The 14,815-nt window shown below is 41.3% G+C and overlaps 1 protein-coding gene across 1 annotated transcript in view; it reads left to right on the forward strand.

Annotated features, from left to right (window-relative positions):
* The first annotated feature begins 69 nt into the window (after positions 1–69).
* PSMD1 (proteasome 26S subunit, non-ATPase 1) overlaps positions 70–14,815 on the forward strand; it is a 61,893-nt gene continuing 47,147 nt past the window's right edge. The window contains exons 1-16 of the mRNA XM_031603481.2: positions 70–243; positions 1,746–1,789; positions 2,857–2,930; positions 3,176–3,345; positions 4,512–4,717; positions 4,873–5,016; positions 5,806–6,032; positions 7,452–7,512; positions 9,205–9,333; positions 10,202–10,290; positions 10,953–11,031; positions 11,578–11,751; positions 12,638–12,749; positions 13,364–13,560; positions 14,114–14,209; positions 14,740–14,804. Coding sequence (XP_031459341.1) covers positions 228–243; positions 1,746–1,789; positions 2,857–2,930; positions 3,176–3,345; positions 4,512–4,717; positions 4,873–5,016; positions 5,806–6,032; positions 7,452–7,512; positions 9,205–9,333; positions 10,202–10,290; positions 10,953–11,031; positions 11,578–11,751; positions 12,638–12,749; positions 13,364–13,560; positions 14,114–14,209; positions 14,740–14,804 — 1,883 coding nt within the window. The 5' untranslated portion in view covers positions 70–227. The remainder of the gene's footprint in view (positions 244–1,745; positions 1,790–2,856; positions 2,931–3,175; positions 3,346–4,511; positions 4,718–4,872; positions 5,017–5,805; positions 6,033–7,451; positions 7,513–9,204; positions 9,334–10,201; positions 10,291–10,952; positions 11,032–11,577; positions 11,752–12,637; positions 12,750–13,363; positions 13,561–14,113; positions 14,210–14,739; positions 14,805–14,815) is intronic.

Genomic DNA, 14,815 nt, shown 5'->3' on the forward strand with positions numbered 1-14,815 from the left:
CCTGATTCCCTACGGCTTTTCGAGCAGGCGATCGCCGCGGCCACCTTTGCCCGGCAGCTGCGAGGCCCTGCCGGAAGGGGGCCTCGGCGGCACTTCCGGGCCGGGTGGCGGCGGAGCGGTAGAGGCGCGGAGCGGATTCCGGCGGCGGCAGCAGCGGTGCGGCTGAGCCGGAGCGCAGCGCAGCGGAGCGGGCGCCACCTCCCTCCGCGGGCCGGGCGGGCGGCACCATGATCACCTCGGCCGGTGAGGGAGCGGCTCGCGAACCGTGCTGTCCGCCGGGGTTTCGCTGAGTCAGGGCCGTGACTGGGCACCGCCACAGGCCGCGGGGCCGCCGGGTTGCGGTGAAATGGGCCTTCACCTCTCCAGCCGGGTTACCCGTGGCCGCCGTCTCAGCGCGGCTCGGAGGCCACGACCGGCGATTTAAGGCTGAGCTGTCGGAGGCCTCTCGCTGTTCGCCTGTAGAATCGGGGCCGGCGCTCCACTGGGGACGGGCGGGAGGCAGGGGCTGCGTGAGGAATGAGATGTCGAACGCTGCTTCTGGACCTGCAGAGCGCTTTTATGGTTTAAGAAAATAGGAGGAGTATTTCTGAAAGTATTCAGGGCAGAACTTGGAATGTGAGCGGCTGTGGTTTTGGGAGGGAAACGTCACAGAGCGTGGCAGTCTGCAGGCAGTGCTCTTTTGTCGACTCTTGGTTTTATGTTTGAAGCCTTGCTGTAGTTGAGAAGAAGCAGGAATTCGTTTTGAAGGAGTTTTAAAAGAGTAGAAATAGTTTGTTAAAGATCAGTGAGATTGCCTTTACCTGGAGGTGTGGGAACATGTAGGTAAAAACAAACTGCTTATTGGAGGCAGAGTTGCTGTAACAGCATGGAGCCCTGTGCTGCTACCAACTGCAGCTTCAGGGCCCTTCAGTGCTCCTCCAGTTGCTGCTGACAGATACACGTACAACTCCTAGTCCAAAATCTCTGACAGTAGAAATTCCATGTTTTACAGGCAAAGTGAGGAACTTCCTTTCTGTCAGAAAACTTTTCTTATCATCACATCTCAGTCATTAGAGCTCCAAATGTACCTTGGTCCTATTGCTGTTCTTCGTATTCAACACAGAGATCAGATCAGTTGTCTTCTTGATTTTTGGCTGACAGCTGCCTTATCTCAGCAGGCTGACCAGCTCCAGGCCTCCAGTCAGCCTTTCTTAGTCGTGGTTCCTAAGAACTTTTGTCGTTGCTCAGCTCTGTACACCCCAGCATGCTCCTGTAGCAGGGTGCCTAGCAGCGAGCACTGGTTGTGTGTGGGCATGTCTGTGCTAAGCAGAGGGAAGGATTGTGCCTCCTGCCTCTGCCAGGAAACACTCTGCCACACCTCAGTGTGAAGTTTGGGTTCTGTGCCTCCTGGTGCAGCCGTATGATATTGCTGGTACTGTTTCATCTGAGTGTGCTGTGCCACTGTGATTCCTTTCTATGTCACATGTTTTTGATTTGATTTTTGCTCTCCCTTTGGCACGTTACGCTCCCCTTGGATTCTTCCCTTCCTTCTCACAGTTTGTCAAAACCTTTTGAAAGCCTATTTCTGCCTGTCAGCAGGTTTGCTGGCCTTTCTAGTTTGGTGTCTCCTGTAGGTTTAAAAAAGTTATCAATGTATGTGACATGGAAGATCAACAACAGCTTTCTTTCCTGTTCTTTTATTTTTGAGCTAAATGGCACATTCACATCTAAAGCAGTCCAAAACTGACTGTGGTCTTGTTTTGCAGCTGGAATTATCTCTCTTCTGGATGAAGAAGAGCCACAGCTCAAGGTAAGCTCAAGGTGCTACTGATTACATTTGGCAAAAAAAAATGGCAAATGTGTTGCTTTTGAGCTTAAAGTCAGAAATGCTTGGATCTCAGTAACTGTAATGCTTAGCCAGAAACAGGTGAGCTCCAGGTAATATCCAGCCTGAAAGCAAGGACTAAACATAACAGATGGCAAACTTCTTTGTTTTGAATATGGATCAAACTGGAGCTTTACTGAAGCCTCCGCTTTTCTAATCATAGTGGGGTTTTGTTGCTTAGATGTGTACCAGAGACTGCATTTTGACTATGTAAAATTCAAAACTGAAGAGTTTTTAGCGTAATTGCAGGCATGTGAAATAATAATCACACTTAGAGTTTGCTCTTGAAACTCTATTACTAAGTTACATTAGTAATAAGAGAAGATAATAGCAGCAGGAACTCTGCAGCCCTCAGAGTTCTGAATCCACAGGACAACACCAAACACCCGAAGTAATCATGTATTGGTGATGCTCTCTGATTGTTTGAGCACAATGACATCTCCTTTTAAGAAAGAGGGTTGCATCTTGTAATGTAGGCAATCCCCGAATGTTTTGCTTCAAAACAGACATAAATGGTGATAGATTTGAATTAGCCCTGCTTTGCTCTGAACTGGTTGGAAGTGGGCTGTTTATAGCCTGTGTATCATTCATCTGGTAAAGCACAGTGTCCAAGTTAATTAATAGTGTTGGCTGGTGTAGACCACGGGCTAGAGTTCTTTGTGCTATATTAAGGTTGCCCCAGACCCTTTGGAAACTTTGCATTTTAAGGAATTTGAGCTGTCGATTGTTTTAGCCAATCAGACCTCAAAGAGAGACCGTGGGAAGGAGCATCAGGCTCCTCTGCCTCTGCTCTTAAATGATGCAGCCCTTTCTTTGCAAAAGAGTTGCAAAGATTAGAGAGTGTTTGCCAAACTTTATTAAAGTAGAACTTGTTGTTCAAGTAGATCAATTCTTATCATGTTAGTGCTAGATCACACATAATTTTTTTATGAGGAAAGGTACTAAATGCATTCTTTATGTAATATAACTTTTTATTATTATTATCTCTCTAGGAGTTTGCTCTTCACAAGCTGAATGCTGTTGTCAATGACTTTTGGGCAGAAATCTCCGAGTCAGTGGACAAAATGTAAGAAAAAGCACTCATTACTGCAGGGTGTGCTGCTTTAAGAGAAAATGATGCATCAAGTGCATGTAGTTCTCCTTGCCTGGTACTGGCTATAGGATCTAGCCTCCTACTTCCTGAAAAGCATTAATTTTAAAGGAATGTGGTGTTGAAACTATAGTCCCAAAGATGAAAGTTCAGTCAGTCTGTCATGTGGCCTTTAAGAGAACTGAGCACGAAGATGATGCTCTTCCCTCTTTTCTTTTCAGTGAAGTTCTCTATGAAGATGAGGGCTTCCGGAGCCGGCAGTTTGCTGCTTTGGTTGCTTCCAAAGTGTTTTACCACTTGGGAGCTTTTGAGGAATCTCTGAACTATGCCCTGGGAGCCGGCGACCTCTTCAACGTCAACGACAACTCGGAATATGTGGAAACGATCATTGGTAAACAACTGCTGCTGCCAAAGAAAATGCAGGCATTTGTGTTACCAGAACTATCGTAGTTTAGAGATTTCCCTTGCTTTATCTGTTTTTCTCCATGTTCCACTCCTTGTATTCGAACTCTTGTTGCTACTACTTTTAGTGAGTTTATTTTTGCCTTGTTTTCCCATCCACTTTAAGATCCCGTAATAGAACTGACTTAGAACTTATGGCAGTCTTTCCCTATTCTTAACTGTTGTTCCATTGCAAGTTCCTGACAGCAAAATTACTTTGTGTATTTTCTCTTCTCTCATTTTTTTTTTTTTTCTCATGTTGTCAATGTCAGCATAACTTTGGGAATAATCACCAAATAAAAACAGTTGCTCACCTGGGGGCTGTCATTTTTTTTAATGCCCTCTTAAACAAAGTAGCAATCCAGGTGTTGAACCTTTGTGTAGGTTGAATGTTTTTTTTTAAAGTATCATCTACTGGTATCAGTTACTGCTCAGAGGATATAGTGGACCTGGGCTGGCTTTCAGTGTCCCCAGCTAATGCTTGTGGTGGATTGGGAAAGTCTCATACTACTGTTTCCGTATTTGTTTAAAATATCCTGCTCTTGAACCAAGATAATGACTTTGGTTCCATTTTAAATGTATCTTCTTGGTTTTGCTATTACAGCCAGTTTGTTAGTTGAGATTATAAATATTTTCCACTGCTATCTATTTGACTGCGCAAATAGCTCATGTGCCTCATCTTTGTGCAGTTATGTTTTGCTGGCAGAATGCTTTTATACACAATCTTGTCTCTTCCTCAGGAAGGTATAGTGAGCCCCAGGTTACTACGGAGTTTCAGAATAAATTGATACACTGGCTATGATTTAATTTTGAGTAGAAGATTTGGGCAACTGTTTAAAAATGGGATAACTGCTGAGAGCTGGAAGTGTCAGATCTGTAGAGGTTGTCCTTTTCTACTGAATTTACTGACTTCAGTGTCACTAGTATTGATGTATTTTGACATGATGGTGTCAGTATTGTTGGTCTTGCCTGTATGCATAGGCTTCTAAACGTCTTACATGATAATTGTTTTATTTTTTCCACACTGATCTCTGTCTGTTTTCCAACCTATGTGAAAACTATAAACCTGTAGGAAGCTGACATCTTTTCCTCTATATTTATTTAATATCATTCCAGCAAAATGTATCGACCACTATACCAAGCAGTGTGTGGAGAATGCAGAGCTGCCAGAAGGGGAGAAGAAACCTGTTGATGAAAGGCTAGAAGGCATAGTGAACAAAATGTTCCAGCGGTGCTTGGATGACCACAAGTACAAGCAGGCAATTGGCATTGCTCTAGAGACACGCAGGCTGGACATCTTTGAGAAAACCATCCTTGAATCGGTATAAGCTTGTTCTGAAAAACAAAACTGTGAGGTTTTGTGTGCACAGGTTTTGCTTTGCTGTTTTAAAATAGAAAGGAGGTAGATTTGTCCTAATTTCTAAATCCTGTTTTGACAGTCCAAACCCAAACATCGTATCTCTGAATTTCTTTTCAGAACGATGTTCCTGGGATGCTGGCCTACAGCTTGAAGCTCTGTATGTCTTTGATGCAGAACAAACAGTTTCGTAATAAAGTCTTGAGAGTTCTAGTTAAAATCTACATGAATCTGGAGAAGCCAGACTTCATCAACGTGTGCCAGGTAAACTTCTCAGAGTGCTGTTTAAAGATAACTCAAAAGTTGTTATTCTTGTAGGTGTCAAATCAAGTACTTCTAGCAATGTTTCATTTCTAACCAATTAAATGAAGTGTCTTTTCCTGATTGCATGATTTGAGTTTATATCATAATGAACATGAGGAAGGAGACGCAAATACTCTACACATAGTCAACAGAGAAGGAATAATGTTCAAGGGCAGTTTGGGGACACAGACAACTGATTATTTCAAGCTTCTGTAGGGGGTAGCAGATAGTAGTTCTGCTGATTGGAATTCTATTTATTCCTCCAAGGAAAAATTACAGTAGTTTCAGTTTGTTTTTTCTTTTTTTCTTTTTTTTTTTGGCAAGCTGTTGTCTGCATGTATTTAGACAACCAAATATGAGGTTCCTCAGATTATTGAGCATTCGGCTGTATTGGTATGTCATCTACATATGACTTAGCTAAAATGCAACAGCACTCCTAAGACAACTCTCCAAAATGAGAGATATTTCTTTCATGTGCTTTGGAAATTTTTTTTGTCAACCTCCAGAGATAAAGCTGCATAAATAGGAAGGGCTGAATCGTGTGTCTTGAGTTTATAATACTTGGTCTCATTTTTAAACTAACCTGTGAAAACTCTGTAGATCTTTATTGCCTGCTTACTCTGAAGATATATTCCATGGCATATAAGGCAACGAGAAAATGGCACATGGCCTCATGTGGTATTACTTTTTCATTCTGAGACATATAAATTCTGATTTTTTTTCTTTTCTGTTTCCCTTCCTCACCCTCAGTGCCTGATATTCTTGGATGACCCACAGGCTGTAAGCGACATCTTGGAAAAACTAGTGAAGGAAGATAACCTTCTTATGGCTTATCAAATTTGCTTTGACCTGTATGAAAGTGCTAGCCAGCAGTTCTTGTCTTCTGTGATCCAAAATCTTCGCACTGTTGGAACTCCTATTGCCTCTGTGCCTGGATCCACCAACACTGGCACTGTCCCTGGGTCAGAGAAAGACAGGTGGGGGCATTGGCTTGAGAAGAAGCATACTTGTTCAGTTACAGTTCTGCTCTGCTGGAGCCTCCTGTTCTGTGTGTGGCTCTCTATTACAAGTTATTGAGTTACTCTATTTAAGCTCAGGTAATAGACAAAGCGTGGTATTTGCTCAGGGTGAAATCGTATGTTACCACTGAATGAGTTCACTGTTTGAAAAAATGCATTCTCTTTGCAGTTTAGGCAAGCAAGGTGCACTTGCGTGGTTCATGTAGCTCAGCTAATGAGCAGTAGTGCATTAAGCTGTAGTGTGAGTTGTTGAGGAACGCTCTGATGCTGTGTGCTCTTGGCAGAAACTGGTGGAGTTAAGGGGCAACTGTGAGTAAAAGGCATGTTGCAGTCACACACAGGTTTGGCTTTTCATACTTGCTTGTGGGGAGAGCAAGCTCGGAGGTGATACTGTAGTATTACACATCCTTTTGTACTTTCATCAAAAAGAGCTAGCTCAAATATAGTCTGAGTTCCGTTCAAGTCCTGAACTTAAAACTTGTTCAGTGCTCAGCATCAATGGATATTAACTGTGAAAAGCCCCTGGTAATTAAAAAATACCTGAAATTGGCACCAACAATCCCTCAATGTCTTTTTATTTTACTTTTTGACTACTTAAAAGTAACTGACATACATGATTTTGTTTTAAACCTATTTATAGAGAGTCAGCTCTCCAGCTTAAGGCAAGGGTGCGGTATGGAAGAAGTTTGTGTTCCAACAGCTCTTTTGTCTCCAGAGTTGTCATGGCTGTACACAACCTAATTCCCCTACTATCTTTGACACTGTGTGATGGAAAACGCTGCCTAAGTCAAGGCTAGCTGAGTGTAAGGGTTTATGCAGCTGTAAGGAACTGGTTGTTACTGAATCAATAACATGGGTGTAGAGAAGTTACTCTTTCTTCTTCCCTATCAAAATAAAAGCCAAGACACAAAATAATATATAAATCAGCCTGTGAAGCATGAGGAGAAGGTGCTAACAACAGCTTAATACCTCATTTACATGTCAACAGTAGCGTTTATACTAATAGTGATGAGCTCAAGGCTTTTGGGTGGGGATATAATGTCCCTGGCTGTCTAGTTGTTGACCCTATTTTCTCACTTGTTTCTCCCTGTTCATTCACTACAAGCAGTTCTATTTTTGTCTCCCTAATGAAGTTAGAGGGTGGGAATTTCCAGGCCCTTGTCTTCTAGTGCTCTGACAATCGAACTGTAGAGGAATTTGCTTCTCAGCAGTGACCTCCAGATATTCAGTCCTTGTCTGTCAAAGTCATGTTATTTCCAGTTGCCATCTCTAAATCCTGAACTACTATACTGGGGTAGTGTTTAGCTGTTATTGCAATGTTTGGCTAGTTTCAAGTGCTGAACTGGGTTGCATTTTTTAATTTTTATCTTTATTTAGTGATGCTATGGAAGCAGAAGAGAAGCCAGGAAGCACCTGTGTGGGGAAGTCTGCAGAAATTGTAAGTGCTGCTTCCAAGAATGTGCCTTGCTTAATTATTGTGTGTTTGAATCTGTGGGGTTGTTGGATTGGTTTGGCTAATGCAAAATGGAATTTCACTTCTGTCTTGCCTGGAGTCCAGCTGGCAGACAGTTTCTGAGGATCTGGCAGTCTAAAAGTCCAGCATTTTAGATACTGAAAGCTGGAGGAATTTTCAGAAGGAATTACTGGGTCCGAAAAAGGAAACACATGCAGGAAGATTTGGCTTATATCTTTGTTTTTTGTTGAAATAATGAACTCCTGGAGAAAAGGGCCTGAAATTTGACTCCTGCTGAGAGCCTTTCCTGATGAATTAGCTAATTCACCAGCTGAATGTTTTACTCTTGTGAAATCCAGGTGAACCTTAGGTGCTTAATTAATTTGGTTTTGGTGTTTTTTTCCTTTTTTGAATTTTTTTTCATTTTCTGAAATCCAGCTGTAGTTTTGGCTACATAGGACTGATATTCTGCAGGAATGGGAGAAGGGGGTGCTAATAAAAACATCAAGTTTCTTTTCCCTAAGGGAAGATTCTTCTGTCTGGCATAGTGCCATCTTCCTTTTGTTCTTTTCCTAAGTATCAGAGAAAACAAGTTCATTTCTAGCATGAACACACAGTTGCATTTCAGCATTTCGTTCATATCTAATGCAATTCTGACAGTTCTGTTGCTGAGGAAAGGAAATGGTATCTGGGGAAAAAAAAAAAAGCCCAAAGCAAAATGTTTTTTTTCTTTTTTTTTTTCTTTTTTTCCTGTGATGCATGTTTGCAAATTAGATTCAGGCATTTTTGAGAGATTCTTGCAGTTCAGTTAAAAAGAATAACATTTTACTTAACTAAGTCCAAGCAGAAGTGCTTTCTTGGAATTATATTCTGGAGTAAATTTTCTTGCTGCATCTGAGGAACCTGTGCTTTTGTGCACTAAAGGTGTCTCAAATCAATTTCTGCTGAGTTGGCATTGCTGCCTGTGCCAAGGGATAAGTACACAAAAATGGTTTTTGTGGCCAGAAATTCTTGAGCTTAATCTTCCAGAGTTCAGAATGATAACTACAAAGGAATAATTGAGAGGATTAGTTTAAGGGCTGAACTACTTACCTTTTGCTGTTCTCTGACCAGCTAATAGGGCCAGAGAGCAGCAGTGTACTTTTCATCATTCTCAAAAGGTACTTCATCTGGGACTTAAATTGTGGAAACTGTTCCACAGTGGGGAAGAAGGAGGCGTTCTCAAAGGGTTCTGGAAGATAAATGTATTAGGAACCATAGTTCTACTAGCTTCTGTTCTAAATAAAGTCTTTAGCTCAAAAGAAGGTCGGTAGGATGGTGTAAAGTGTTGTGATTTTGTGGTCCTCTTTAATAAAACTTCCATGGAAATACAGGTTCATATGTATAACAGTGGTTGCCTCTTGCATCTTATCTGTAAGACCAATAACAGCTTACAGAAAATCAGATGTCACTAATATCTCTCACTTTCAATTAAAGTATACATTTCCTTTCATAGATTTTCTTCTCCAACCTTCACTCTTGTGCACAAAAGAGCTGGGTTATCTGAGAGTTGGTGTTGTCCTTATAGCAATGTCCCTTTAGTCCCAAAGCGAGTCAGATTTTGGAATATGGTGTTGGAAATATACTGGAGAGGGTTTTCATGAACTGTGTCTTGTCTCTTTTTATTTGTTTATGAAGAACCCAGAACCCAAGGACCAGATCTCGAAAATGATTAAAATTTTAAGTGGGGAAATGGCTATTGAGTTACATCTGCAATTTTTAATACGAAACAACAACACAGACCTCATGATCCTCAAAAACACAAAGGTAAGAGGCTTTGTAAATCTAGTTGTTTGGATTTGTCTGATTCATTCTTTTATTTGTAAAATAACAGCAACGTGATCAATACAAAATCTTACTGTCTTAGCATGACCTCTCTCTCCTTTGAAGACCCAAATCTGTTTTGTTTGGAATACATTAACATTTAAAGTAGAACTTGTGAGGCCAGGGAAGAGCTGATAGCACATGAAAAGGGCCGTATAATCAAATTGTTTCAAATTCAGCTGCTGACCTAATGATGACAGGCTGTTGTTAGCGTGTTGCTTCATTCTGATGATTGATAAGAGAAACTGGTCCCTTTTTCCCTGCTTTCTTTTTGTTTATTTGGGAGTGAGATAGACCAACTCACTCTCCAGCTGATCCAGCATGTGCGAGCACATGCTACTAGCTGGGGAGAGAGGGAGTCAGCAAGGACTATAAATTACAATATTTTGGTGTCTTGGTTGGGTTGGTTTGTAAGACCATGCTTTCAGCTTGACTAAATAAATCCTTGTGTGCTCAGAGATAATTCTACATTGAAGATAGAACTGATAAAAACACTTGAAAACATCAGCTGTGCTCACTTTGCCATTCTTGCTTTGGGAAACCAGAAGTGGGGTGCTTCAGTTAAGCAGCAGTCAAGGCAATTGTACCTCTGACAAACTCCTAGAAAGGGTAGATTTGCACTGGAAAGATGGGTTGAGGATGTATGAGAATGTGTTAAGTCTGTGATCTATTAACTCTGATTAAAGGGAAATTGCTGGTTAAATTGAGCCTAATAACAACCCATATTTCTAGTGTAGTGGCAAGCATATGAAGTGACAGGGGGCATGTCTTCTGCTGGCTGGTGATACTGTGATTGGTTTTGTTCTTTCAGGATGCAGTGCGGAATTCTGTGTGTCACACAGCAACTGTTATAGCAAACTCCTTTATGCACTGTGGTACAACCAGTGACCAATTCCTGAGGTAAATCTGTGGCATGGAAAAGCATTGTCATTTAGGGGTAGTTTGAACACTGTTGCCCTATTTTACTTGACAGTTCCTAAGGAGTGGCTTCAAAACTCTGGGCTTAGAATAAGAAAAGGTCTGAAAGCTAATGTGGAGGTAGAAGGAAGAAATGAGAATTGATTCCCTTTTTTTTTCGTGTCCTCACAAATTGGCTTTATTTGAACAGTAACTGTGTGAGCAGCTTGGAGGCTGGAGATCTGGAATTTCTGTTTGCTTTGTTTGGAGAGAAGTTGGAAATTTTCTGAGCTGGTGATACCTTTTCTGGTAGAGGCTGGTGGGTAACTCTGGGAAGAGAAATGTCAGGACTGACCTTACCCAGGAATTGAGGAAAGCCCCAGAAACTCTGAGCAAGCTTTTCCCACAGAACTAATAGACTGCATATTGATTGGTTGTTCTCCATCCTTCACTGAAATCACTGCTATCTACAAGTTTGACCAATACTAGCCAAGAATCAGGACTGATGAAGGGGGAAGAGGTACAAAGTGCAATTATGATTGGCTTGTTTTCTGGAGCTACTTTCTCTTTTGAAAGCAGTGTTTGGTGCTATGGGACATTATTTGCAGGCTGAGGAATGGACTGTGTGTAAAATTTTGTCTAACCTGTCTCTTTTTGTCTTGCAGAGACAATTTGGAGTGGCTGGCCAGGGCCACTAATTGGGCTAAGTTTACTGCTACTGCCAGCTTGGGTGTTATACACAAGGTAGTGATGCATTCATTCATTCCCCTCTGTTTAGTAGGAGTGATTTACTTGTGAACTCTGAAAACATTGAAGTGGGAATCAGAGTGATGTCTGTAATTCTGTGTACAGCTTAACTGTTGCATCCTAGTTACGCCTTTTCCTTGATGGCTGGAACATCTGTCAGGAATGCTGGGTGGGAGGAGTCTCTTGCTGGGTGGGTAGATTTATATACCTGTGTCACTTATAAAGCTGTTTTGAAATAATAAGTCTTTGCAATGGTTTTATGTCATCCTCACTGAAGTGCTCTAGTGAATGAATCAGTGTAGCTTCTAGCTAAGATTTGTCCTGATTTGGATGAGTGATCAGGTGGTTGCAGATTCTTGTACTGGGGTGAATAAAATCTCAGTGCAGAAGGATTCTTTGCGTTCAAAGGCTGGTTTTCTTTTTTCTTTTTATTTTTAGAGAAAGTAATGACTTATTTAAATATTGCAAAGTGTTTGCATCCACTGTTTTCACTTTTTGCTTCTTTTCATTGTTTTCCCTTGGTGCTGGACACTGGACATGCAGGGACATGAGAAAGAAGCACTCCAGCTAATGGCAACATACCTACCCAAGGACACCTCTCCAGGCTCAGCCTACCAGGAGGGTGGAGGCCTCTATGCCTTGGGTCTCATTCATGCTAACCACGGTGGTGACATCATCGACTATTTGCTGAACCAGCTGAAGAATGCCAGTAATGATGTATGTATTCAGTAATGAACTTGGTATTGTTGGGAATATCTAGAAGGGTGCCTGCTGATTTAAAAGTGGGGAGGGGTTAGAAGTAACTAAGAATGTGATGGCAGTGACCTTCTGTGTGTTTTAATAACCTTTTGCTTACAGTTTAGATTAGATTTTTATGAAGTTCTTCAGTATATGACAGTGAATCTTTCTTCATTTCTCTTAGCACTTATTTATTTTGTTCTGAACTAAAGCTTTGTTTATGGCCTAGTTGTCAAATGATTAAGAAGTGAAACCCTGTAGGTTTATTGCTTCTTACACACAAAAAAATGCTTTACTTCAACACTTAATGTTTGTAGATGAAAAGTCGTCTTTTAAGCTGGAATCAATTAATGCTTTTCTTAACATGTTCCTGTATTCTCTTCTGAGAAATTCAAACTGCATCTTTAAAAATTCTGTAAATGAATCCCACTCATCTTATTGTAAATACAGTGGCTTTCTTATATCTTTTGTAGAACAACAGGAAAGGAAAGCAGTTCAAGTGGGTACTGATTTACCTTTCAATTTAAATTCTATTAGGTGGCAATTTTTATGCATGGTACAACTTTATGGTACTGCCTAAGTCACTCAGTGGGGGGAAAAGAGCTTAAAGGTGCTAGAAAGCCTCATGTGGAAGGCTTCTAATACTCATTTATTGGCTTTGAAATACCATTTTTAATTTAGCTTCTTCTCTCAACAGTTACTGCCTTAGGAGGTAAAAGTGACTTTTTTAACAGGTCAGGAGATCACTGTGAGTGTTTGGGGGCTAAAAGTCTGCAGGTTTATGTTGATGGAAAAATGTCTATTTCAGCTGTAGCCACATTGTTACTGTTTTCTGATGACTCAACTTGTATATGTTTCTCTGTAGATTGTCCGACACGGTGGCAGCTTGGGTTTGGGTCTGGCTGCCATGGGGACAGCACGTCAAGATGTGTACGATTTACTGAAAACAAATCTGTATCAGGATGATGCAGTGACAGGTAAACATTCAGCTTTCAGAGCAGATAACCACCTGAGGCCTTAGCACACATGTGTTTTTCTCCAGGTTTCCTGTTAGCAACATGGACCACTTCTAGGTTGCCTTAGTTGCATTTTGTTAATGAACCTTTTCCTGGTCAGCATGCTTCTTGAGTTATGTTGCCCTAATGGTCAGAGGTCCCATCAAGACTGCTCTGTGGCACTGTGCCAACCGTTAGTAACATATGGTAGCTCTTCAGAGCAAAGTAAGAGGTTGTTTATTCTTAACTTTGTCATATCCTTATATGTATATAGCGTAATCACCAGAACCACTTGCCTTAATTTTGGCAGAGAAACAGGCTGAAAGAAGCTTTTGAGGGCTGGTGATCACAGGAAAATGATCTCAGCATCTGTTGGCCCAAGGAAGAGAAATTTGGACTCAAAGAGGAAGGTCACCAAGTTTTGTGACTGTTGGGCTAGTGACTAGTGGGTTGTTTTTGCAAGTACATGAGCCCATGAATACTGGTGTTGCTGGGCATGGTGACCTTAAAGTGATCTCTCTGTGTTATTCTCTAGATGTAATATTTGCTGCTTTTTAGAAACTGTTTGTTTAATTTTGCTTTTTTGTGCTGTGCAGGTGAGGCAGCTGGCCTGGCACTGGGACTGGTTATGTTGGGCTCTAAAAATGCTCAGGCCATTGAGGACATGGTTGGCTATGCACAGGAAACCCAACATGAGAAGATTTTGCGAGGTCTTGCTGTTGGAATTGCTCTGGTCATGTATGGGAGGATGGAAGAGGCAGATGCTCTCATTGAGAGTCTTTGCAGAGATAAGGTGAGTTCAACTGCGTCAGGTCATTTTGTTACACATATAACCCTCCTGTCTTTTTCTGAAGTCTCAAGCTAAAGTGGGCTAGTTGTTTTCTTCCCACTAGTTCTTAATGTAGATTTGAAGTGTTTCATGTGTTGCTTCACCCTGATAAAAAATACAAGAACAACAGTCTTGGTCTTATATTTTTTTAGTCTGATATTTAGCTTTCATTACAGTGAGCAGCAAGGAGCAGAAGAGGGTGTAATGGTTAAAACAGATAAGACTGACTATAGGTAGGTCGTGCTTGACCTGTTCAAAAGCAGGTAATGAATAAGAAGCAGAGTAACACATATGTCTGATACTCTTTAGAATCCCATATCATAGCAGCTTTCTGTCCCAGTGAAATTGTTAGATGACATCCCTGCTTTAGTAATTATCCTATTACTCATCCACAAGAAACAGGAAAGCATTGAGGCTGTCCGCTCGCAGCTTCTAAGTGTAAGTGTGAAACAGAGTTGTATTGGAATTACTGAGTCCCTAATTGGGTAGAGTTAAATACTGATGTTTTCTCTTCCAGGATCCAATTCTCCGTCGTTCTGGCATGTACACAGTTGCTATGGCATACTGTGGCTCAGGGAACAACAAGGCTATCAGACGCCTGCTGCACGTGGCTGTAAGTTCCGTGATCTTTCTTTATGATGAGAGAGTAAGCCTATCACTTTGACAGGCTTTGTGTCTGTGTTGTTGCTATTCTGGACCCATTCAAGGAATGCAAAGTGATGAAAGCTTTCTTTAATAATATGAATGGAAACAGAAGTTTCTTCTGGCATTAGGATAAGTAGACTTTCAGCAAGGGAACCTCATGTCACCAAAAAGGAATCTTGTAAAATCAAAACATGATTCTAAAAATAGTTGTTAGTAAGTTTGCAGTGAACAGCCTGCATAATGATGGGCAGGGTGGGGAAAAAAAAAAGCAACTTAGACTGTAAGAGGTGGGGTCTTCCTTCTCTTTGATAGGCTTGTAGTCACAGTACATGAACCAGAGTGAAACTGTTTCATCTAGGATTTAGTGTGATTGTTAACTTCCTTTCTGTATACTTCTGTCTTCCCAATTAACTTGCATGCCTGATAACTGCTCCAAAATGTTGCAGAGTCCTCAGGTGTTTTAATTATATTCTGAATGTCTTGTTTAATGCTTTGCAGGTCAGTGATGTGAATGATGATGTGAGGCGTGCAGCTGTTGAATCTCTTGGTTTCATTCTGTTCAGGTACTGTGTCT

The sequence above is a fragment of the Phasianus colchicus genome, chromosome 10 (assembly GCF_987193195.1).
Source record: "Phasianus colchicus chromosome 10, bPhaCol1.hap1.1, whole genome shotgun sequence".
Taxonomy (NCBI): domain Eukaryota; kingdom Metazoa; phylum Chordata; class Aves; order Galliformes; family Phasianidae; genus Phasianus; species Phasianus colchicus.